This window comes from Artemia franciscana, chromosome 4, assembly GCF_032884065.1.
Source record: "Artemia franciscana chromosome 4, ASM3288406v1, whole genome shotgun sequence".
NCBI lineage: Eukaryota > Metazoa > Arthropoda > Branchiopoda > Anostraca > Artemiidae > Artemia > Artemia franciscana.
The window spans coordinates 6,977,157-7,003,025 of record NC_088866.1 but is presented as its reverse complement, the minus strand read 5'-3'; the positions used below and the strand labels follow the sequence as shown (position 1 = coordinate 7,003,025).

The 25,869-nt window shown below is 36.0% G+C and overlaps 1 protein-coding gene across 1 annotated transcript in view; it reads left to right on the top strand.

The window, feature by feature from the left end:
* The window catches only part of LOC136025926 (E3 ubiquitin-protein ligase Bre1-like), a gene marked incomplete in the record, with an annotated part of 103,657 nt that overhangs the window by 52,276 nt on the left and 25,512 nt on the right, over positions 1 to 25,869 (top strand). Inside the window, 5 exon segments of the mRNA XM_065702007.1 lie at positions 25 to 198; positions 8,739 to 8,996; positions 14,531 to 14,674; positions 21,665 to 21,804; positions 25,171 to 25,438. Of these exon segments, the coding sequence (XP_065558079.1) occupies positions 25 to 198; positions 8,739 to 8,996; positions 14,531 to 14,674; positions 21,665 to 21,804; positions 25,171 to 25,438 (984 nt within the window).

Below are 25,869 nucleotides of genomic sequence, written 5' to 3'. Positions count from 1 at the left end.
TTTATTGTTATTTTATTGTTATAGATCAAACAGCTTCCAGAGTCTGTTATTGTTGAAACTACAGAGTACAAGTGTCTTCAATCTCAGTTTTCAGTTCTTTATAACGAGTCAATGGCTTTAAAAACGCAGTTGGATGAAGCCCGAATTCAATTAAATAGTGTTAAGAATGCTCATCTCAGACAAATCGAACAGATGGAGGTAACCGCTGATTGTTTTTGTTTTTCTTAATCAACATCAGAGAGGTTTCAGAAATAAAATTTTACTTTTTTATTTAAAACTTTATCTAAAGAATCTTGAGTAAACGTGTACGTGAAAAGGAGAGGAGAAAGTCTGCAATATTTCGCAAAGGAGAGGCGAAGATTTTAAAAAAGGGATCGAAAAAAAGGTGTAAGAAAGTCTAGGAAATTCTACTGTTTCTCTTGACTGTTACCAAAATTTGATATCTTTTTATGTGCTAAGGAGAGGATTCAAATATCTGATCTGCCCTGAAATTATCTGAAAGCATAAATCAAATTAATAATCCCTATAGGAACTTGGTCATAAATTGATAAAAAAAACTTTCTGAAAAAGAGGTTTTTAAAGAAATGTAAAGGTCATATTAAACTTAAGATCAGAAGAAATAGAAACCAACAATAAGTCAAACTCGAAACAACCAGAAATTACTATTAAAGAATAAATGAAACCCAAAACGAATAGAAGTTAAATAAACAATCGCAGCCAAAGTACAAACAATAGTTACTAATATAAACCAGTAAATAAATCTTAAAACGAATGAAGTTTAAATTGAATATGCAATTCAAGCTTGAAACGAACAAAAAGTTCTGCAATGAAGAGTTTGGGTTTTGCCTCCTTCTTTCACTGGAAAAGTCAAAAACCTACTGCGTCATTGGCGCTTTACTGAAAACTGTAGATAGATAGATAAGTGTATTTAAAAAGCCCATGGGCCATATACACACAAATATAAATAAATAACAAGCAAGCAAGGAAATTAAACAACAGTACAAATTACAAACACGCGCAAAAACAGAATACAACGCGAAAATACCTAATTTAACAAGAAAAGAAAACTAATCATATAAAACTTTTTCATCTTACTAAGGATTTATCTATATACACTCCCACTCTAAATATTGTTGTTGGGCTACTATTTTGCAGAATACCAGGAAGCATCAAATTAATCCCATGCAAATAATTTTCCCGTAAATCCAAGAGCACCGGGCATTTCCGGAGAAAATGATCCAAGTCTTCATCCTCATCTTTACAAAGGGGACAAACATACCGCCTATTAGGACCAAATACCATTTTCTTTTGTCGAACATTTTTTGCCTGTTCTGAATTGGAAGACAATTAACCCTAAGGTGAATCCAACGACGTAGAATCATAGCCGGTAAATTAAATTTAAAATAAACGTCGTCTCCAAAACTAGGTTTTGCCTGATTATAATGTTGTAGGGTTGTAGAATCTAAAACCAGCCCTTGCCAATGCTGAATTTCTTGACTCTCTAATATAAATCGTACCTGGTTATCTAAATATGTTGATATATCACTAGAACAAAGAACATTATTCCATAAGTAAGGCATTCTTACTTTTTCTAGTAATGATTTAATTTGGGATGGCCACGATGTGTTTAAACCACTTTTCAACATCTAATCATATGCCTCTCTTACTAGTCTATCTTCATTACTCTTATTTAACTTCAACCAGAATCTAAGCATTCAAATATACCTACGTAGCTTTGAAGAAAACACGTCCATATCACCTTTCAGAATCTGTGAATGAGTTGTCTTATGTAGACCAAACACTCTTTTATAATACTGAGCTGAAGGGACTTCAGTTGCTGCACCGTTTCTCCACCCCATATCTCTGCTCCATATTCTATCACGGGTAAAATTTTTGTATTAAATATTCTTTTATGCATTTTTAGGTTTCTAATCCCCATTATCGTCGGGTTTTTAAAAAGTGCGGACATGGCCACTCTATTTCTCTTAGTTATTTCATCATGTGTGTCTTGAATTTTATTTCATATATATCATGAAAAGAGAAATCACCAATGCAACAGCACAAACACACAAAAAAAAGGAAAAAAAAAGAAGAGAGAGACAGAAGGAGAAAAGGAAGACTGTTTTCCTAAATTAGTGATTAATATAGACAAGCACTTGAATGAGGCCTTAACCCTACTCATCCATACAATCACATAGGTCAAACAGCATAGCCACACACAATCAACCATAAAGAATAATCCATGGACAGGCAGTCATGTCGTCAATAAGTATAAGTCGTCATTTACCAAACAATAGAAAAAATAATATAGACAAATAATTCAGAGGCAACACCCAACATAAGGGCTCATCAGGAGAATACACTGGCCTATATAGGGTTTCGCCACCCAAAACCAAGCTGAATGTTTGGTATATAATGCTATTACTTTTTGAATGATCATCAGTTCAAGATTTTATTTCACTGTAATTTCATTTTCATTTTTTTACGCTGCAATAACTGGAAAAGAAAATATTTGTATTATAATTCGTTTTCAGTGAAGCTCCAAAGACGTAGTAGGCTTTAGACTTTACAGTTAGGGAAGGGGGCAATATTCAAACTCTTGTTTGTAGTGAAGCTATTTTTGTCTTGAACAGTCTTGGAAAGAACTAATAAAATTAAAATCAATACTTGATATATAAAGATATTAATTGCTGGAAGCTCATCAGTTCAAAATTTAATTTTACTCTAATTTTTATGTTTATTTTCAATTTTGTGATAAGTACAAAAGAAAATATTTGTAATATAATTTGTTTTCAATAAAGCACTAATGACGCAGTGGGTTTTAGACTTTTACAGTGAAAGAAGGTGGCAAAACCCAAATTCTTCTTTTTAGAGATTTTTGTTAGTTTCAAGATTGATTTGCCTATTCGATTTTAGTTTCATTCGTTTTAAAAGTTATTTACTTATTTATATTAGTAACTATTGTTTGTTTGTTTACTATGATTGTTTATTTAATTTTTGGTCGTTTTAAGCTTGGTCTGCTTATTCAGCTTAAGCTTTCTCGTTTAGAGATTTATTTATTCATTGTTGTACGTTTTTTTGCTATGATTATTTATTTAATTTCTGTTCGTTTTGGGTTTCGGTAATTCTTTATTACTAATTTTTGGTTGTTTTGAGTATGAGTTATTTTAGGTTTCTTTTTCTTCTGATCTTAAGTTTTATGTGTCCTTTACTTTTCTTAATAAAACTTAAAGTTTTTAAAAAATTAATTTCTGTTCGTTATTGATCGCCAAAATTTCAAGTTTTTTCAAAATTCGATTTTTTTTATTCCCAAAGAAATTAGAAGTTTTTGTAAACTAATAAATTAAACTGAATGTTGGATATATAATGATATTAATTGCTGAAAACTCACCAGCTCAAGATTTTGCGGTCCGACTTAAAGATTACATAATCACAACTACAGGTGGAATGCTATAATTAATTCATTGGACTTGTGGTGGTTAAGTGAATCTTGTTTTTTGAATTGTTTGAACAGTCTTGTCATGACTTTTGAATTAAAATCAAGTTGCCATCAAGCCATTGGCCAAATCGGAGACAAAGTCAAGACAGATAGTCTGAGAGAGAGGCAAAGCGGGCATAAACCTTTTTCAGAATTGTATAAAAATGATGTCATTTTCACTGGTTGTTAGACATTGTCTTTCATCCATCCATCCATCCTAAGGCAGAACTAAGGTATAGCCATAGAACAAGCCAAGTTTAAAATTGGGTAAACTTATCTTTTAAGGAGCCTAATTTGTACTTTTTTATTTTTCATCCCCTTTGTAGACCAGGGGGAGATAAGCATAGGCACGCGCGAAGGGTGGGTCGGGGACTCGAAGCCTACCCCTCCATTGAAACTAAAAGATTTCTTGGAAAGTCTCACCAAGTGCTTTATCTCCTCTTCTACATTTTTAATTCACATTCTTTAGGAAAAAAGGCATAACTTACTTTTAAAATAGATCCCAAATTATGAAAAAAATTCGGTATGTCTTGACTGCCTTAAATTCTGCTTGACTTGGCTTGTTTTATTTACTACTAATTACAAAATAGTTATACAGTATATAAACATACCTGCCCGGGAAGGCTAAAAAACTATGAAATGGGTGCTTCACTACAGAGCTAATTACCAACTGAAAGAGATGTGCCATTAGCGCTTTGAACACTAAAATCTTACGTGTTTCGTCTCTTATTAACTTTAGTTCTATTATATTTTGATTTCGTTCCTCTCTTCCTTCGTGAGATTGAAAAATTTGTTTGGATGTATGTTGGTTGTCAGGATTAACCTGTCACTACTTCTAGCTTTCCATTATAAATATCATATGATGCATTTAGGGAATCAGAGGCAACGCTATACCATTGCCCGTAGTAAAGCCCATACGACTCCAATGTTTTATTATTTTTTTTTTTTTTTCAGAGGCGCTTCGTATGGAAGAGGTCTTTGTATAAACTTTAATCGGGGCTCATTCGATTGGAAATCGAGAGTTCTAGGGCCCTTCTTAAGAGTCAAAAGTGATCGGAGGGCAACTTTCCTCCCCACGCCCTTTTCCCCCAAATACATCCGATAAAAATTTTGAGGTTGGCATTTTGTTAAAAATAGTTCAAAGATCATATAACGAAAACTCCAGGCTCGACACAACCCCCCAGGGCCCGGGGTTAGGTGTTGTAAGTTATGCCCTGGGTGCAAATATGGTTCTTATAGAAGGGATTCTCGTATAAACTTCAGAGTGGGCTCATTTGATTGTTCAGATTAAAATTGATTGGAGGGCAATTAGTCCCCTCCCCTCTCAAGGCCCTTTTTCCCAAATAAATCTGAAAAAAATTTTCAGATAGCCATTTTGTTAAAAATAGTTTGAAGATCATATAATGACAACTCCGGTGACGTCACAACCCCCCAGGGCCCGGGGGTAGGCTTTGTAAGTTATGCCATTGGGGCGAATAAGGGAAATTATGGAATGGATGCTCGTATAAATTTCAGAAAGGGCTCATCTGATTGGAAATTTAAAGTTCTAGTTCACTTTTTCAGAATCAAAAGTGATTGGAGGTCAATTAGCCCCCCCCCCCCCGCCTCACTACGCCTTTTTACCTCAAGTGCATCAGATAAAAATTTTGTGATGGACAGATATGTTAAAAATAGTTCAAAGGTCAGATAACAATAAATCCGGTGTCGACAAAGCCCCCCAGGGCCCAGGGGCAGGCGTTATAAGTTATGCCCTGGGGGTATATATGGTTCTTATGGAAGGAATGCTCGTATAAATTTCAGAGAGAGCTCATCTGATTGAAAATTGTAGTTTCTAGTCCCCTTTTTAAGAGTCAAAAGTGATCGGAGGACAGCTAGCCTCCCATGTCCTTTTTTCCCCAAATACATCCGATAAAAAATTTTGAGGTAGTCATTTTGTTAAAAATTGTTCAAAGATCATATAACAAAGCTTCAGAGTCGACAAAGCCCCCCAAGGCTCGGGGGCAGGTGTTGCAACTTATAACTTGGGGGGGGGTATATAAGGTTCTTATGGAAGTAATGCTAGCATAAATTTCAGAGAGGGTTCATTTGATTGGAAATTGAAAGTTTTAGTTCACTTTTTCAGAGTCAAATGTGATCGGAGGGCAACTAGCCCCCTTCCCCCCACTACGACTTTTTTCCTCGAGTGCATCAGATTATAATTTTGAGATAGAAATTATTTTCAATGTTAAGTACAAAAGGAAATATTTGTAATATAATTCGTTTTCAGTAAAGCACCAATGAAGCAGTAAGTTTTAGACTTTTACAGCGAGAGAAGGAGGCGATACCCGAACTTCTATTTGTATTGATTTTTGTTCGTTTTAAGCTTTATTTGCTAATTCAATTTAGGTTTCAGTCGTTTTAAGATTTATTTTTTCATTTATATTAGTATCTATTGTATGTTTGTTTGCATTGATTTTTTATTTAATTTCTGTTCGTTTTGGGTTTCATTTCTACTTCAATAGCAAAATATTTTTTTTCGTTTTAAGCTTGATTTGAATGTTCAATTTAAGCACTATTCACTTTTAAGATTTATTTATTCATTTATATTTTTATTGTATGTTTTTTGCTATGTTTGTTTATTTAATTTCTGTTCGTTTTGGGTTTCATTTATTCTTTAATAGTGATTTTTGATTGTTTTGAGTTTGAGTTTTAACAGGTATTTGTATCTCCTGATCTTAAGTTTAAAACAGCCTTTACTTTTCTTGAAAAAAACTTCTTTTTCGGAAAGTTATTTTTTAATTAATCTTAAAGAAAGGAGGAGGATAATATGCGATGTTTAGATAGTCATTTTCATTTACTTTATTTTTAAGATTAGCACGTGTTCAACTTATGAAATATGCGCCTTGGGACGGTTCTTTTGTGTTTGATTTTGGCTCTGTTCCACCCTCGGTATAAGCTGTTTTCATCAACAAGCTCAAAGAACTTGTCGGCAGAAGCAGCTAAGAAAGAAGGTCGTAACTCTACGACCTCTTCACCATGCTAACCATTGTCCTCTGGTAATGAGCATGTCAGTGAAAAGGCCATAAAATACCCAAATAATATAGGGTTTTTTTTCTTGGTAAATCAATGAAACAACCTACAAAATACCCAAACAACGCAGTTCAGTTTTTATGGCACTTGGTATTTACCAAGAAATCTTCGAAAACGCTCAGAGTGAAGGGATTGGGATGAAACTTGGTGAGAAAAATAAGCACAATTCCTAGATACGTGATTGACATAACTGGAACGGATCCGCTCTCTTTGGGGGAGTTGGGGGGTATATATCTGGAAAACTAGAAAAAAGAGGTATTTTTAACTTATGAAGGAGTGATCGGATCTTCATGAAATTTCATATTTAGCAGGACCTCGTAACTCATATCTCTTATTTTAAATCCCGACTGGATCCAGTGTCATTGGGGGGTGGGTGGAAATCTTGGAAAACGCTTAAAGTGGAGCGATCAGGATGAAACTTGGTGGGAAGAATAAGCATAAGTCCAAGATACGTGATTGACATAATCGGACGGGATCTGCTCTCTTTGGTGGAGTTGGGGGGGGGAGTAATTTGGAAAATTAGAAAAAATGAGGTATTTGAGACTTACGAACGGGTGATCACATCTTAATGAACTGTTGTATTTGGAAGGACCTCGTGTCTCAGAGCTCTTATTTTAAATTCCGACCGGCATTAAGCCTCTGATTTTCCTTTGAATTAATTTATTGATTCTTAGAATTTTGCTAGAGCTCATATCATATGAGCTCTTGGCTCTTCCGACCTCGTCACAAGTCCCAAATGAGCTCTTAGCTCTTGTTTTTGTTATGTATCTTTAAATCTTATTGTAAAATGAGATATACCTTTTGAGCTTGGGACGGTAGAGACTTTTCTATATTTAACCTTGGTTCCTTTCCATTTTTGATATGACTTGTTTTCTTCTACTAGGCCAAAACTTCTTCAGAGACAGCCACGGACAAAGGTCGTAACTTAGTGACCTCACCATGTTAACCATGCACTTTGTTAATGAACATTTCGATGAAACAACCTTCAATATACCCTAACAATCCACTTCTTTTTTCTTTACATGTCAATGAAACTTCCCACAAAGTACCCAAACAGCGTAATTCTGTTTTTTATTGTTTTTCTTTCCGTAGCACCAGACCTTGTTCTAAAAGGAGATAAATATTTTTGAGCTTGGGACGGCAAAGGTCCTTGGTTCCTTTCCATTTTTGATATGATACCTTTTCTTTTACTAGGCTGAAGAACTTCTTCTTCAGAGACAGCCACGAACAAAGGTCGTAACCCTGTGGCCTTTTTACCATGCTAACCATTGCCCTCTGTTAATGAACATTTCGTTGAAACGGCCTACAATATAGCCATAAAACAAAGTACGTTTTTATCTTCTTGGCATGTCAACGAAATCTCACAAAAATTGCCTAAACAACGTAGTATGTAACTGTTTTTATTATTATTATTATTATTATTACCTAACTTTAGATCTTGATCTAAGAGGAGATATATACATAACAATAATAATATAATTCGTTTTTTTTTTCTTGGCATGTCAACGAAAATTTCCACGAAATACCAAAACAACCCATTTCGTTTTTTTTCTCTTCTTTTTTTTCGTAACTTTAGATTTTGCTCTAAAAGGGGACAAAAATCCTTTGAGCTTTGGACGGCAAAGTTTTTTCTTTATTGGTCCTTGGTTCCTTTCCACTTTCGATGTGACGTCTCTTCTTCCACTAGGCCAAAGGACTTCTTACTCAGAGACAGCCACAAACAAAGGTTGTAAATCTATGACCTTGTTACCATACTAACCAATGCCCTGTGGTAATGAGTATTACAATGAAGTGACCTACAATACACCCAAAAAACACAGATTGTTTTTATTTTCTTGGCATGTCAATGAAAAGTCACACAAATTATGCTAGCAACACAGTTCTTTTTTTCTACTTTAGACCTTATTCTGAAAAGAGATATACCTTTTGAGCTTGAAATGGCAAAGGTTTTCTGTATTTAACCCTAGTTCCTTTCTATTTTGATATAACTTCCTTTTTCCTACAAAACTTATGAACTTCTTCCTCAAGGGCAGCCATGAAGAAAAGTCGTAACTGTACGACCTCTTTACCATGAAAACTATTGCCATCTGGTAATGAGCATTTCATGGAATGGCGGTAAAGCTTTTGAACAATAAAGGTTCTTTTTTAGTTGATGTTTTTTATTTTAATATAATATATTTTCTTCCACAAGGCGGAAGAACTTATTCGGCAGAAGCAGCTAAGAACAGAGGTCATAACGTTAGAAGATATGCTCGCCCAAGTTCGTAAGGAGTATGAAATGCTTCGTATTGAGTTTGAGCAGCAATTGGCAGCCAATGAGCAGACGGGACCTATTAACAGAGAGATGCGCCATTTAATAACTTCACTCCAGAATCATAATCTCCAACTTAAAGGAGAAATTGGGAGGTACAAGAGAAAGTATAGGGAAGTGGCTGTTGATCTTTCTAAGGTTTGTGTTTTTTTGTGTTTTTTTTTTCTGGTATATTAGATCGTTTTACGAGTTTCACTTGGCGGATAAATTTATTATATGGCTTGATCTGTGAGTTGTATCTGTACAAATGCAAGCTTTACTTATAGACCTACAGGTCTGTAATGCTACTGTTTCTAACCTTTTTGCAAGTGGAGGCGAGGGAGGGTGGAAGTTAATTGCAAATATTTATCATGTTTAGTGGTGTAACCTCTTCCATTTCTGAGAATAGAACGCTGAATGAGGCTGAAATCTAGAAATATGCTGTACGGATAGGGGATGTAATTTTGGAAATTAATTAAATATTTAGTTCATCGTGTTGAATTATGCCAATTGTTTGTTTTTTTTTAAGATAAGAAGGTAACAACGTTTTTCGTAAAAATAACACCAGAAGATCGGTGAATTGACCTAGAACCATCTCAATTTTCTTTCTTTTTTGTCATATCACCTGTGCTCCATCTATTATCCATCTGTATCCATCTATAACCACACAAAATAACGATTCTATCGTATAATCAAGTAAAAGGGTATATGGCACAATTAGATTGTGGAAAATATAACATCTAATCTCTAAAAATTATATTTTTTATTTTTGGTAAACTTGAAAAAACCTATTTTTCATATCATTCTTTGGGAAATTTTCTTTCAATATTTTCCTCTAGGGAAATATTACGGATACGACTCTGCATTTAATCACGGTAGTTGAAATTAATTACTGAAGAAATCTTGTTTCTAGAAAGTTTTCAACCCATATCGATTAAGAACTGAATAAACTCGTTACTAAGAATTTTGGTCCTTGGAACATTTGGTTTTTTGCTATAGGATAGTTAAAGTGCAGGTCCAAAATTACAGAATGTATTTACATCCAACAAATATCACAAAATCTTTTCGGTAGGACTATACCTGCCTTTTTGTTACTACCTTTTTTGTATAGGGGAGGGGATTTGTGTGCTTCCGCACTTTCAATGAGCATGCATATGTATTGCGGGTATTAGAAGATGTACCAAAAGTGCCAAATTCAAACCAGAAAGATCGTTAAATAGGCTTTGAATGGATACAAATGATCGCATGACTTCGCTTTCAACTAATCAGAGGCCTTTCCCGTAGACAAACCTACAAAATTAATGCGGATAAGGTAATGAGAGGGAAAGTGGCATTTCATGTCTTTAGTCAAAGCGTCACTGACAGCCAATGAAAACCGCTCTTTGTAGGGTAAAATCAGTATTTTACAGTCCTTCTGGTTTGAATTTAGCACTTCTGGTACATTTTTTAATATTCAACACACGTGTGAATGCGATTTCACTGTGCGCAAGCGTAGTTCTCTGTGACGCGTAGTATTGGAGAGTAGAGGGTAATAGTAATTTTAGGAAGGAGATTGGATAATAGAGAAATGTTGGTTATGCTTAGAACTGGGTATTGCTTTATAAAAGAAAATATAAGCTTTCGAATTGGTAAATTTTGCAAAGGTAACGGCAAACCATCCAAGTAGCGATTTTTTCTTCTTTTTCTTCTTTTGAACTTTTTGGCTTCTTTCTGGTCTTTGGCGCCCTTTGACTTAAAATGGAGTAACACGGCAGTTGATTGTGGAGTGATCTCTTTTGCTTCTTAAAAGGCTGTGTAGATTATTTTTTTGTTTTAACATGGTTTGTTCTTGAAGAACTGGGACAAAAAGTCAAAAATTAGCGAAAAGAGCAAGGGGGAGGAGGGCAGCCCCACTCATATATGGAGCAATTTCTATTCATTGTAATTTTCAATGTTGCTTGACTTTGAGTTGAGAAAAATTCGTTTTTTATTTAATTTCTGACTGTTTTTCAAATAATGCCGGGAAATCCGTCACCTCCCTCCATGGAAACCCTTCCACAGGAAAAATTCCTCCATTAAAACTCCCTGCCGCGTAATATAACCTCCCTCCCCCTGAAAAATACCATCCTAGCTGAGAATTTCTCCAGGAAAATTTTCTGCAGACAATTGTCCCTGAAGAACTTTCCTTACTTTCATTCGAAAAAAAAAGTTTTTGGTTTATTTCTAATTGTTTTTTAAATTGTGCCAGAAATCTCCCTCCATTCAAAATTTTGCTCCGGAACCCCCCCCCCCCCCCCCCCACACACACACACACACTTTTCCACCATGGACAATTCCCTCACGGAGAATTTTTTTCGTAGATTAATCCCCCCTCTTGACAATTTGAACCCTGCAGAAAATCCTTGCATCCGTGATTTTTCTTCTGAAAAAAAAATACAAAAATTTAGATTTTTACAAATTGGGAACTGAAATCCCTGCAATAAGAGTTTCTGATTTTTCATATGCTGAATCTAAATGGTTTTATTTTTATTAAGATTCTTTAAATTTTTAGGGATCTCCTTTTTGGAAAATCAGGCAAATTTCCTCAGACCCGTAGCTTTTGATAGGTAAAATGGCCAAAATGGTTAAATGGGCCGAGTTGCTCCTCACTTGCAGTTTATTAATACAAAGTGTTTAATAATTATACTAGGTAAATTTCGTTAATTTTAGGCTTTACAGTTAATTAACCTAACCCACTACCGTTCTACTAGGCCTACGCTTTAGGCTATATTTGAGAGAGTTAAGTTTTTTCTAAATCAATAATATTATGTTTCGGAAGTAGTCAAAATAAATTATGAGTTGACAAAACCAGCACTTTTAATAAATAACATATAGTTCAGTACCATTATTTTCTCATGAAATACTTTCAGCTTTCACTCTAAGCGAAAATTGTAATATTTATAGTATTAATGGTGTAGGAGGGGTCGGCAAAATCTATGTCCCCCCCCCCGTCCCCGTCCCACCTCAGGAAAAAAACAGCTCCAGCTCTGGTATTGGGCAAGTATTGGTGAGCTTAAAGGATTGAGTACCGTTTGTTTCAGCTTCATCTGATATCTTTTCCAGCTTATCTATTGGGCCAAACTGGGGGTTAAACTTTTTAAATACGTTGGGCTAAACTTTTCAAATGCGTTTCTAAGAAAGTTAGATTATCAAAAAAATTTCCACGTACCTGAGAAACTAATACCAAGGTTATTTATCATTGCAAGAAATAAAATTTGGCATAAAAGGGTTCCCTGGGGCACACCATTATAAATTTGGGAGGGGATTAGAATATACATTTGGGCATTTGGCAACTTTGATTCTATCAAAGGCTAAATGCACACTTATTGTAATTAAGTATTGATCACTTTGAAATCTGTTAGAAATTTTTCTGTCAATGTATTCTGGTTAATTCGGTCGAAAACTTTTTGCAAGTCCATTATTATAATATTTAACTTGTGATAATGATATATTATCCTTTTCTATATCAAAGGGTATATCAATGAATATTGCGTAAAAATCCTCCTCAGGTGCGACCGATATTTCTGTTGCGAGAGCAACACTTTAGTTTTGTCGTTTTTTTTTTCTTTTTTTTTTCTGACACTCCTTTTTCAGCTTATTCCTAGAAAGTGGTAAGGGTCTAAACTCTGCGGTTTTATTGAAAGTTTGGACCTTAGGCCGGATTGATTAATATGACTTCGCATTTTGGAAAGCTTCATAGAGCTCTTGCCTGGGGCCAAATAGGATGGTTTTTGCTTGTCCTTGAGCCAGAGCCTTTAGTGTGTGAAGTGACTTGGAGTTTTATAGCCTACGTGAAAGAAAACTATCTGAATTTATTCTGTGAAGCTTTCGTTTCATCAAACCATGTATCTGCTTTCGAGTGGAAAGCTCCGTTCTAGCTGGCAAGCAGGCAGGCACCAATTTCAAATTGAAGATGGACTAAAATCTATAAGTGTTAAATATGTGCGGCAGTTACTCGGCCCCACAGCCAATATATCTTCTTTGAGTGATAAATAGAAAAAATTACAGAAATAAAAAAGTGGGGACCGAAAGTGCTGCCATCTATTGTTTCTACCCATTTCTGTTCGTGATTTCAGCTGAGTTTATCATTCGGTTTTTCGCACTTGGGACTGTAGTAGAGAAATGGTATCAGATGTACCTCTTAAACTTTAATAGTTCTCTCATTGCTAAAGAAATTAGAGTTTATTCTTTGCTCCTTTCTAAGTGGTGACCTAAGACAGATAGATTTTTTTCGACGGCAGTCGATAGTTTTTGATGAGCTGATCAAAGTAAATGTCATCCATTTTGTTAGAAAGTTTGAAAGTTTAAAAGGGTTGACAACTTCAATAGTAAGGTACACAATGGAACCAAAAATAGGCCAATACCAGTTGTAAGACATATAGGGGAGTTTTAAGCAACAGTTGGCTGTTAGCTCATAATCATCTTCCGCAATGAAGGGTTCGTAACTTTTGCTAGTTGGTGTACCTATTATTTGTTTCCGGTGTATTTGATGGTAAGATCAATTTGGTTCCAGCTGTAAGACATGTAGGGGGACTTGTAAGTAATAATTGGCTGTTGGGCTACAATTATCTTTAGCGATGAGGGGTTCGCAACTTTTGCTAGTTGCGATGAGGGGGTTTGCAACTTTTGCGAGTTGGTGTACCTAGTATTTTTTTTTAAATCCTTACAGATTAACAACTTCAGCGTTTAATCGAAGCGAGGAAACAAAACCAAAGTGTTTCTCTCGCAACACTACTCGGCAAAGCCGAACAACGGTTGCCGCAACACCTCACGTTGCCCATGCAACGTAGATCTAGTTTTTATCTGGTTAATTGCTTCAATTTGATTGCTTAAGGCTCATTCATAATGCCATTTTAGTAATGTTGAGATTTAGACAGCCCTAGTTTGAACCAATCAGATTTTCCAAAATTTTTTTAGCCAATCAGGAAATTTTTGGAAAAGTCTGATTGGCTTAGATTGCGTTAGTTAAATCTCGATGTTAGTAAAAATTTATTGTGAATAAGCCTTTATATATTTGGCCCCTCCATTCTGAAATAAAATCAATTGGCTTCTTAAGATTTATAGTATGGAGACTAATATTATTACATTACAATAAATAAAAAAAAAAAAAACAAATGCTATGCATGTTTTATACTAAGGACGGCAGTGTTCTAGCAGATGTCATTTTGTCTCTTTTATATTCTATGTATTGTTGGATTTTATTGTATCAAGAAAATGTTCCATGTATACATAAATACGTTTATTCAAAAACCTGTGATTATATACATAAAAACAAACCCAAAACAGAAAGAAAAACAATAATTATCAATAAATTTAAGTCACTACCTTCCGGACTTTCGCGCGTTTTTATCTATAAAATATCTTAACGTAATCATTATGTCTCTCAAAATAGACCCCAAAATACCTGGAACAGGTATATATCTTCTCCAAAAAATGATCACCTAAATTCACCTATCGGGCGTTGGCAATTTTTTTCCCCCAAGACCTACGAGAGAGACTGTATTGAAGTTTATCTTATTCAGTTGTGCTTATTCTTACGTTTATGTTCGTTTTTCATAAATTAATCTTATCTACTCAAAAAAAAATCGAAAATTTGTGTGGAATTCGACAATTTTTATTTTAGTCGTGTTTTTTTAATTGAGTTTTATTTCAGTTGTGTTTTTATGCCTTTTCAGACAAGAAAAGAAGCTGAAGAGACTCAAAACAAGATAACAACTTTGGAGCAGCAGCTATCCGCCAAAGAAGAAGAAATTCAAGCATCGTCTATGAAAGAGGAGCGAAAACCAGAGGTTAAAATTGAAGGAAACGATGACCCAGAGGTACTGCCATAGACGTAGCATAAGATATTTATTTCAAAAAATGCCATCAAATGCTTCGAAGAGCCGAGTTCAAATTTTTGGTTCAATAAATTAAAGCAGGTCGAACAAAAAGCAGAGAAAGCTAAAAGACTGGCAAAAGAAAGCTAAAATTCAAAATATTAATTTCTATTAATTTGTCAATAATTTGATGCAATAATTTGTCGTGACTACAGACACTATGCGTTTGCGATGTTGCACTTTGAAAGCAGTAAAAAATTCCTTAAGTGTTTGAAATTGTTTTCATGTTCGAACCAGTTGAAAACTGGTTTGAAAACAGACAAAACTGGTTATTTAAATTTTCTTTTCTAAACTGATTGATTCATTGCTACCACTCTTGTTAGATGCGTGGTCGCTGTATTGCTAAGCTTTGTCTTTATTATATGGGATCTATTCATGTTATTAGTCTTCGGTTATTGTATTTTCTGTTTTTCGTTATTATCTGGCATCTATTCTTGTTATTAGTCTTTGCGTATTGTATTTTCTCTCTTTGTCTATGAATACCTATAGTGAAGACTCAAATACCCTGTATTTGAAGGCTCGGTTCCCCAATTTCCATCATATTTGCCTGATTCTTTTTATGGTACTTGGTATTAACCAAGTGACACATAGCGATCGCAAATCGTGTTGGTCGGTGGGTCTGTCTGTCCCGGTTTTGCTAGTTTTGGCACTTTCAGGTAAGCTAGGACGATGAAATTTGGCAGGCATATCAGGGACCAGACCAGATTAAATTAGAAACAGTCGTTTCTCCGATTCGACCATCTGGGGGGGGGGGAGTAGGAGGACGGTTAATTCGGAAAAATTAGGAAAAAATTGTTTAACTTGTGAATAAGTTGTTGGATCTTAATGAAATTTGATATTTAGAAGGATGTCGTGTCCCAGAGCTCTGATTTTAAATCCCAACCGGATCCGGTGACATTGGGGAGAGTTGGAGGGGGAACCTAAAATCTTGGAAAACGCATAGAGTGGAGGGATCGGGATGAAACTTGGTGGGAAAACTAAGCACAAGTCCTAGATACGTGATTGACATGACAGGAATAGGTGCGCTCTTTTTTGGGGGGTGGAGGTTTAATTCCGAAAATTAGAAAAAATGAGGTATTTTCAACTTACGAAGGAGTGATCGGATCTTAATGAAATTTCGTATTTAGAAGGACCTCGTAACTCAAATCTCTTATTTCAAATCCCGGCCGGATCCAGTGTCGTTGGGGGGAGTGGGGAGGGGGACTGGAAATCTTGGAAAAGGCTTAGAGTGGAGGGATCGGGATGAAACTTGGTGGGAAAAATAAGCATAACCCCTAAATACATGATTGACATAACCGGAATGGATCCGCTCTCATTGGGGGACTTGGAGGGAGAGTTAATTCTGAAAAATTAGAAAGAATGAGGTATTTAACTTACGAGGGAGTAATCAGATCTTAATGAAGTTTCATATTTAGAAGGACTTCGTAACTCAGATCTCTTATTTTAATTCTCGACCGGATCCACTGTCATTGGGGGGAGTTGGGGGCCGGAAATCTTGGAAAACGCTTAGAGAGGAGAGATCACGATGAAACTTGGTGAGAAGAATAAGCACAAGTCCAAGATACGTGACTGACACAACCGGACCGGATCTGCTCTCTTTGGGGGAGTTGGAGGGGAAATTTAGAAAAATTAGAAAATATGATGCATTTGTAACTTACGAACTGGTGATCAGATCTTAATGAAATTTGATGTTTAGAAGGATCTTGTGCTTCAGAGCTTTATTTTAAATCACGACCAGATCCGGTGTCATTGAGGGGGGGGGGAGTTGGAGTGGGAAACTGGAAATCTTGGGAAACGTAAAAATTGAGGTTTCTTTATCTTACGAAAAGGTGATCGGATCTTAATGAGACTTGATATATAGAAAGGTTTTATGTCTCAGATACTCCATTTTCATTTCGAATCGGATCCAGGGACAAAGGGGGTTAAAGGGGGAAACAGAAATCTTGGAAACCGGGAATCTCGGAAAACACTTAGAGTGGAGAGATCGGGATGAAGCTTGGTGGGAAGAATAAGCACAAGTTATAGATACGTGATCGACGTAATTGGAACGGATCCGCTCTCTTTGGGGGAGTTGGGAGGGTGTTAATTCGGAAAAATTAGAAAAATTGAGGTATTTTTAACTTGAGAAAGAGTTACCAGATCTTAATGAAATTTGATATTTAGTAGGAACTCATGTCTCATAGCTCTTATTTTGATCCCGACTAGGTCTGGTAACATTGGGGGGAGTTGGAGGGGGAAACCAGAAATCTCGGAAAACGCTTAGAGTGGACAGATCGGGATGAAGCTTGGTCGTTAGAATAATCAAATGTTGTAGATATGTGATGGACGTAACCGGACTTAATCTGCTCTCTTTGGGGGGTTAGGAGGGGGGTCCAGTGCTTTGGCGAGTTTGCTGCTTTTTGATGACCTGCACAAATTGACTTGATAAAGTTGTTTTCCCCGGTTCGACCATCTGGGGGGGAGTGAAAGGAGAGGAAAAATTAGAAAAAATGAGATATTTTTAACTTACGAGTGGGTGATCGGATATTAATGGATTTTGATATTTAGAAGGACCTTATGTCTCAGAGCTCTTATTTTAAATTTCGACCGACATTAGGCCTCTGCTTTTCCTTTTAAATTAATTTGTTGATTCTCAGAATTTTGCTAGAACTTATGCCATATGAGCTCTTGGCTCTTGGCTCTTCCGACCTCGTCACAAGTGCCATATGAGCTCTTAGTTCTTGTTTTTTGAAGTGTGTTATGAAGATCAATTGCTTTATTGTATGTGTTGCATCTTCACTGTCCCGCCTAAAAATCATATCTGACACTCTTACTGTGTAAGTAATTGCCGTAAAATGTCTTGTTAGCAAATTAACATATTGTGCTATTAGCAACTTTCCTTGATGTCACGACCAGGGTTGCCACTTGGACTTTTTTTTTTTTAATAAACTTGCTTTGATTTTCGCAAAATTCAGTTTAGATAAAGATTATTGTGATTTTACGCAAAAATTTGTGTCTTGTGGTATGCAGCAATATTTATATGCAGGAGACATAACGTAGTGATAAGATTAGTAGGTGAAAATCAGCCTAGTCTAGTTTAGATGAATTGGAAAATTTGGTGATTTTACGCGAAAACCTGTGTTTTGTCATATGCAGCAACATTTCCCCGATAAGCAGCCCTTGTTTATGCTATTGATTCAAGTCAGATGTATAGGTACATTTATTTGCAGGAGATATAAAATAGTCATATGATCGGTAGGTGAAAATCAGCTTAGTTTAGTTTAGATTAGTTGAAAAATTTTGTGATTTTACGCAAAAATTTGTGATTTATCATGTGCAGCAACAGTTTCCCGATAAGCAGCACTTTTCTATGTTATTGATTCAAGTCAGACGTATAGGAATGTTCATATGCAGGAGACAAAACATAGTAATGAGATCAGTTAAATCAGTAAAAAAAAAAAGAAAAAAAAAGAGGAATGAAAATCGAAGCAGCCTACAAACATAGTATATATTCATTATTAAATAATGTTTTTTTTGTTTTTTTTAGTACTAAAAAAATTACAAAATTTTATACTCTGCAAAATTGAGCTGAAAAGTATGAAGGAGTTTCATTATTTCCCGAAATATATATTTGTCGGTCTAAGGTTTGAATTATATTTGTGTTGCGAAAGCAACACTTTGGCTTTACCTTTTTTGATCTGTTTGGTTTATTGCGTTTTGACAAATCTCAGGCCTCGTTGTTGAATGTGACGTAGCATGATCGAAAGCAGCGTATTTTCTGGGGTTAAGGAGAGGTTTTTGCTTTTTCTTTAGCCAGAGCCTACGGTATTTGCGCTGAAAAGGAGATTGATGGTTTTTGTTTGTGAGAATCACCAGAATTTTTTGCGCCAAGCTAGTATGAGACAATATCTTACGATCATCCCCTAATATCATCTTGTAATTATGTATAGAAAATTTAGAAACCCGAAGAGTAACATTATTCCCACATGTCCAAAAGTATTGCCATCTATTGTTACTAGCCCTATTTAATGGTAATTCTTTTGAATTTGTCATTTCATTTTAAGCGTCTAGGACTGAGGCAGAGGAGTGGTATTGAATGTCGTCCTAAACTTTAATTGTTATCTTGTTCCTAAAGAAATGAAACCTTTGCTTATTGAACCCTTGTTCTCTCGTACCTTTTGCTCTATTCTTAGAAGTACTACTATAGAGTTGGCTCGCTGCAGGAAAATCAGCCTTTAAAATCGAGACCGACATATTTGTATTATTATTGTTCGCTATTGCTCGAAGAGTTTGTCAAAGACTATTTCATCACTTTTTTATTACAAACACTAATTCATGACATATTCTAAATGTGAAGATGTTGATTGCTTTTACTCTGGTACGTATCGAAAAAAATATATAGAGAAATTACTAAAAAAAAATTTACCAAAGTTAGGATTGTGTGAAAATTAACGCGTATCTTGACTCGGTGCAAAAACTACCTGTGTTGTGTGACCGAGACCAGTCTAAGCTGCACTTAGGCCTCCCAGTTTTCAATCTATATAAGTGAAATACAAAGTGGGCACGTGGTACCTCCTCCTCACCCCGTTCCTCTTTTTCTCAACCAACTTCTTCAGAAGAATGGCACACACGTTTCACCGCTGCACGTTACACAGTTCACACGTTACAAAGTGGGCCCGCGGTACCTCCTCCTTACCCCACTCCTCTCTCCCAAACAACTTAATTAGCAGAAAGGCATACACGTGTCACCGTTACACGTTACAAAGTAGGCACGTGATACCTCCTTCTCACCCCGCTCCTCTCTCTCAACCAGCTTTTTTTTAGCAGAAAGACATATACGTTTCACTTTGCTTAATGTAGAGTCATGCAATTATTTTTAATGTACATAGTGTTACGTACATAAGGTAGGACTGCAGCCACTCCAACTATGCATCGGCACTGTTTCTGTTTTCTGTTTCTGTTTCTGTTTTTTCTTGCCTGTTTCTGTTTCTGTTTTTACAAAAAACAGAACAGAAACAGGCTACCTGTTTTTGTTTTACCTGTTTCTGTTTCTGTTCTGTTTTTTTTTTCATCTGTTTTTTTCCGTTTCTGTTTTTTTTTATCTGTTTTCTGTTTTTTTTCTGTTTTTTTTTTTCAAATGCCGCACTATCTAGCGGGCATGATACCGAAACGCATGATACCTACCCGTACCTACCGTACCGAAACGCACATCTAGCGGGCATGATACCATGATACCGTTGATTTTTGAATTTAAACAAAAAGGGAATAGTTGTGGGAAAAGTCAAAGTCATGGCCAATTGTAGAAAAAAGCTAAGACCGATTGTCCAATTAAGTGGGCAACCCAGTCAAGGTTAATTTTACCCCTTTGAATGCCGTTGTGACTGTCTCCCATTTATGCTACACCTCTCCGTGCATGCATGTCCCTTGACAATGCCGAAATAGAGTCAACCCGTTGACTACGGGTTGACTACTTGAAAATTTTCCTCTCATGCATGTCACTCCACAATGCTCAACTAGAGTCAACCTCTCATGCTAATTCACGGCGGGGTAAATCTGAGCGAAAGAGAGAGATAGAGAAAGAGAGAGAAGCTTGAACGCTATACAGTGGACATGGGCTAGATGGGAACCCCATATGACAATGTCTCTACTGTTGGTATATGTGTAGCGGATGGCTATTACCGCTTGAGCAACGGTCTAACCATTGACGGCTTTAAGGATTCGTGCTTTAAGCGGCAAACATGGGCTCAATGAAATCCCATATAAAAGAGGAATATAGCGTTGGTATTTACTTAGAGCAATGGGTTACCGCTAGAACAGCGGTCCAACAAGCCACGGCTTGAAGGCATCCGTACTTTAAGCGGTGAACCTAGACACCTTGGTATGTGTGTAGCGGAGGGTTATTACCACTTGAGCAATGGTCTAACCATAGAGCGTTATAGAGCGTTGGTATTTGCTTAGAGCAATGGGTTACCGCTATAGCGACGGTTTAAATAGCCTCTAACTTAAGCGGTGGACATAAGCTAGATGGGATGACTCTGTGTCTGTCTGGTATATATTAGCAAGCAGCGGTCTAAGTAGCCTCGGCTTGAAAGCATCCGTGCTTTAAGCGGTGAATATAGTGTTGGTATATGCTTTGAGCAATGGTTTACCGCTAAAGCAACGGTCTAAGAGCAACTAGGGTAAATTGTCAATTATAAATGACATTTAAGCTTGAAAGGAATATAGCGTTGGTATCACCCGATTGGACACATTTTATGACAAATTTCGCCCCCCCCCCCCCTAAAAATACGCTAGTGTGTTGAATTACACGAAGTTGCTCATCTTTTGTATGTGACTACAAGGATTTAACAAGAAGATGTTTTCTTTCCTATTAGAAATAGAAGAAGTAAGGAAAAAACAGGAAAAACAGCTGTTAAAACAGCTGTTTTTTTTAAAAAAACAGCTGTTTTCTGTTTTTTCGAAAAACAGAATAGATTACAGAAACAGGTCACCTGTTTTTGTTTGACCTGTTTCTGTTCTGTTTTTTTTTCTAACTGTTTTTTTCTGTTTCTGTTTTTCTCAAAAACAGAAACAGTGCCGATGCTTAACTCCAACGTCGTCTCTTAGCGTCCTATTGGTGTGTTTGTATGAACAGAAAGTTTCGTCTTAATGGTGTTAGGTGAACAGCATTTTTTTTCTTGTTTGTGTTTCGGGCTTTTCATTGCTTGTAGACTCAGTCTAAAAATTATGCAATTCCTATTGTTCCTAAAACAAGATAAATATTAAACTTCACTTACAAACTAAATTTCTGGATGAATATTAAAAATCATACTAATTAAATGATTAATATTATAGAAGGTAGTTAAAATTTATAGAAGGTGGTTAAAATTTATAGAAGGTAATTACTTTGGTAATTTCTATTACTCTTCGGCGTATGTCTAATAACGTTTATTTTTTTTTAATTGTTTTTTGTAGGCATCAGAACAGAAAGGCAAGATAGAAGACAAACTTGACCTTGAACACTCAAGTGGTGATGAAGTCAAAAAGGAGACGAAAAATGAGAAGGTGGTCCTTGTCGAGTCAGAAATTGTTCGAGATCTGAAGTCTCAGCTGAAGTAAATACAATTTAAACGTTTGGCTTTGGGGTTTCTTTTCTTTTTAAATGCAATATGTGGTCATAAGTATGGTACAATAGTTCTAGGTAGGAGGGATAGGAGTATTTGAATTCTTGGTGAAAGGATAAAGCTAAGTGACAAAAAGGGGTCGCTATTCATCTTTTACATAAAAGATCAAAAACTGAAGTTTAGAGTTTACACTATATCTAGATGGAACATGGTTTGTATGATTGTTCGCTCATGACTGTTATTTGTTTTTATGCTCTGACTTCACATTCAAAATACAACAACGGAGAGAACTCTCCTGTGAATCCTTTATTCGACGCTCCACCCTGATAGGATTCAATCCTAATGTGCTTGAAAGCCGTGAATAATTCTTCGTTCCAAAGCCGTCTTTCATGTTGCTTGATCGTTCCCTTATATACTACCACTACTACTATCAATAACTCACCGCAGCACCAAGCCACATGAGGCCATCACAGCTACGCAGGCTTTCTTTATCCTAATCTATTCGAAGCCTCCCTCTTTGCACCCTCCCAGAAAGCTCCCCCTTCCCCTATTCTTTCGTTATGACATCCTTTTATCCCAACCGCGGACGACCTGTTTTCCGTTTAGCCTTAGACGGTTTGCCGGAAAGGACAATCTTTGGCATTCTGTCATCCGTCATCGGCAGAACGTGCCCTAGCCACCTCAACCTTTCTCTCATTGTAACCCTAGAAAATGGAGTTGAACCTGTTCGAACATATTAAAAGAATAGTTAAGGTTGAACAGATTTGTAGAACGATGTTTTGAACCTAGAAAAAGGATAGTGAAGGTTGAGTAGGTGTATAAAACAATGTTGTTGTTTTTTTTGACATAGTAAAAGAGTAGTTCCTTATCAGTTACTTAATTTGCCTGGTGACACAAAAAAGTAAAATTTAATAAATGTTCAGACTTGTTGTTGATATCGACGATGCCTTTAAGAAGAATTGAATAAAAGTGGCAAGCTCTGTTAAAAGAAATGTTTCTGCTTTTGTCTCTGCTTCTTAAAGAGATGAATACTATGAAGAGAAAAATACCAACCTAGTTTTGTCCAAGTAACATGCAATTTAATAGTCAGAAATATTAGAGTAATCGTTGACATTACATTGTGCCTTTATCTGAATTTCCTTCTTCTCTGGAACATTTGCTAAAATGATAATGCGTGAGAATAGAAATGAGTACTAATCACAAAATTACCTCTCGTATATTTAATGCTGCTTTCTGACTACGAATCTTAAAAGAATGATCACATGTAAACATATCTTTCCGCTTGTTATTGATTTCCTACGTTCCCGGTACCAGCGAGTTTACGCCCTCTTTCCCGGTGATCTCGACTCTGACTGGGAAGAGATTACATATGGAGCCCCTCAAGGCACCAAATTGGCCACTCTACTTTTTCTTACGGTGATAAATTATGTTATGGACAACATGGATGACCGATTCAAATACGTATACGATCTATCTGTGCTTCTTAAGTTCATAGTAGATACAACTCAAACCTGGCTAGTCCTGAAAGGCAACTGCTCTACGTTCTCGAATTTAAAATGCCGCTTGGGTTTCCCAGTAAATTAGCTGAAAACGGCATATCCAGCATACATACATCCCATATTAGAATATCCATGCCCCGTTTGGTGGCCTCAGATTCATAATATTGAATATCTAAGTGACGATGTGGAAGGAGTAAAAAAAAAAAAACAGTTAAAATCATCCACCCTTGGAGAAAAAATTTATAGATTATAAGTCTGCTCTTGAGTCTTTTAAAGATTCAAACTCTTAGAGATCGCAGGTTTCAGTTGATAATGCTTTTCGGATAATTTATCCCTGCTAGCCCTAAGCACCGACATTTTATACCCCCTTCTGCTAACTCAGTAGTAAATACCAGAAAGAAGAACAAATTAGTGCCAGTGCCTTGTAGAACTAATCTGTTCATGCCGTTTTTACCAGTACCGATAACAAAATACCTTAGGACTAGGTTTGTAAATGACAGCGACATTTAATTTGTGATTTTTATCTACGACTATGAAAGCTGTCTTTAATAAATGATTTCTGATTCCTATTTTACTTGATGCTCCACAATCCTGTAAGGGTATGCCTCATTCAAGTTCACGTTTCCTGTTTTCTGAATTCTGATTCCTGTTTTTACTTGATGTTCCACAATCCTGTAAGGGTATGCCCTCATTCAAGCTCACGTTTCCTGTTTTCTGAATTCTGATTCCTGTTTTTACTTGATGCTCCACAATCCTGTAAGGGTATGCCCTCATTCAAGCTGACATTTCTTGTAGTATAAAAAAAGGTAAAAAATACGGCATTAGACTTAACAGTCCGTATCGGAGGTTCTGATCTCCGTTTCTTGGCCCTTCAGCCAGGAAGTGCAATGGGGGGCTGGGGGGCAACCATCCTGTGCTTTCGCACACCCTTCCTGTTTACCTTTCCCAGGTTTCTCCAGGTACCATTTAGAGCTGGGTCGACTCTGGCTGAGCTTACAGAGTCACGCCACTGACCCCCGTCCCAAACTAAATAATTGGGTACACTAGGATTTGAACACTCGCCCTCTCAGACAAAGGATCCTAAATCCAGCACACCAAACCACTTGGACAGGACGGCTAATTGTTGTATCATTAGAGAAAATTTCTTTTTCAGTTCTTTAAAAATTTGTCAATTTGACTGATATATTTTTGTGTTCTTTTTTTCTGTTACTGTGAATTTTTTGGATTTTTTTTTTCAAATCGTAACAATCATTTTCTATGATATCCAGCACACCAAACCACTTGGACAGGACGGCTAATTGTTGTATCATTAGAGAAAATTTCTTTTTCAGTTCTTTAAAAATTTGTCAATTTGACTGATATATTTTTGTGTTCTTTTTTTCTGTTACTGTGAATTTTTTGGATTTTTTTTTTCAAATCGTAACAATCATTTTCTATGATATCTCCTAGTGTCAGATAGTTGTATTTTCTTGTAAATCAGTCATTTTAGCGTTTAATCAATGATACTATCCGTGTTTCTGAAAGTCCCTGCACCATAACAGATTTTGCTCAAACTTTTGGGCATACTGGATTTTGGAAAAACGCTTCTGTAAATAACAAAAAAAAACATAAAATAATATTTTACCTGAGTAATGCTATTCTGTTACATTATGTCAAAAATTTGGGCCGGACTTTTCTTGCGGAGATAAATCTTTTTTTTTTCTCTTTTTTTTCAATACGTCGTCGTTTTGGCCGTTTGTGTTTTGTTGGAGTTTTTCAGTTTGAGCTGAACCATTGCGCGTCAGAAAAAAGAGGCATCTGTGTAAATGTGAATGGATAGCAACTGGAATTTAAAGAAAAAAGTATTTTTCCTCTTTAGGAAAGCTCTTGCAGACCAACGCGAAATGAAGCTACTTCTAGACCTTCATAAAGGGGCAAGTAAAGATATGCGCGAGAAAGCACAAATTTTAGCGTCTGAAAAGAAACTTCGACAAGAAGTAGAAGAATTGAAAAATCAAATTAAAAAAATGCAGGATACAAAGAGAGAAGATAGAAAAAAGATGGCTGAAGAAGATGCACTAAAAAAGATCAAGCAGCTTGAAGATTTGGCTCATACATTACAAAAACAAGTTGCTGCCCAGAAATTGGTAAGTTCATTGGTAAGTACGCTCTCACCTCCCACTCCTTCCATCCCTTTAAGACAACTATCGTACAGGGGGGGGGGGAGTATTTTGAAGTATTTTGGATCATTTCTATATTAGCGTTAACATGTTTTAATAATTGAGAAATGTACTTCCCTTCTAAGTCTCCTGTATTAAATTTAGTAAATTTCGAAATTCAGCTCAGAAGTAGTTTCCAGAGAAGAAGAATAGAGGAATAGAAGAACATGTATTATTAGTTTTGACTTTATGAGAATTTATTAATTTGCTAATTAATTAGCTAATTTCTTTTTTGGAACACAAGTCGTTAAAGATAGCTTTTTGGCCATATTTGTCACGTGCGATTATGGTCGTTAGCACAATAAAGACTTTGACTGAAATATACAATAAGTAAATAAATTAGAAGAAGCAAATGACGG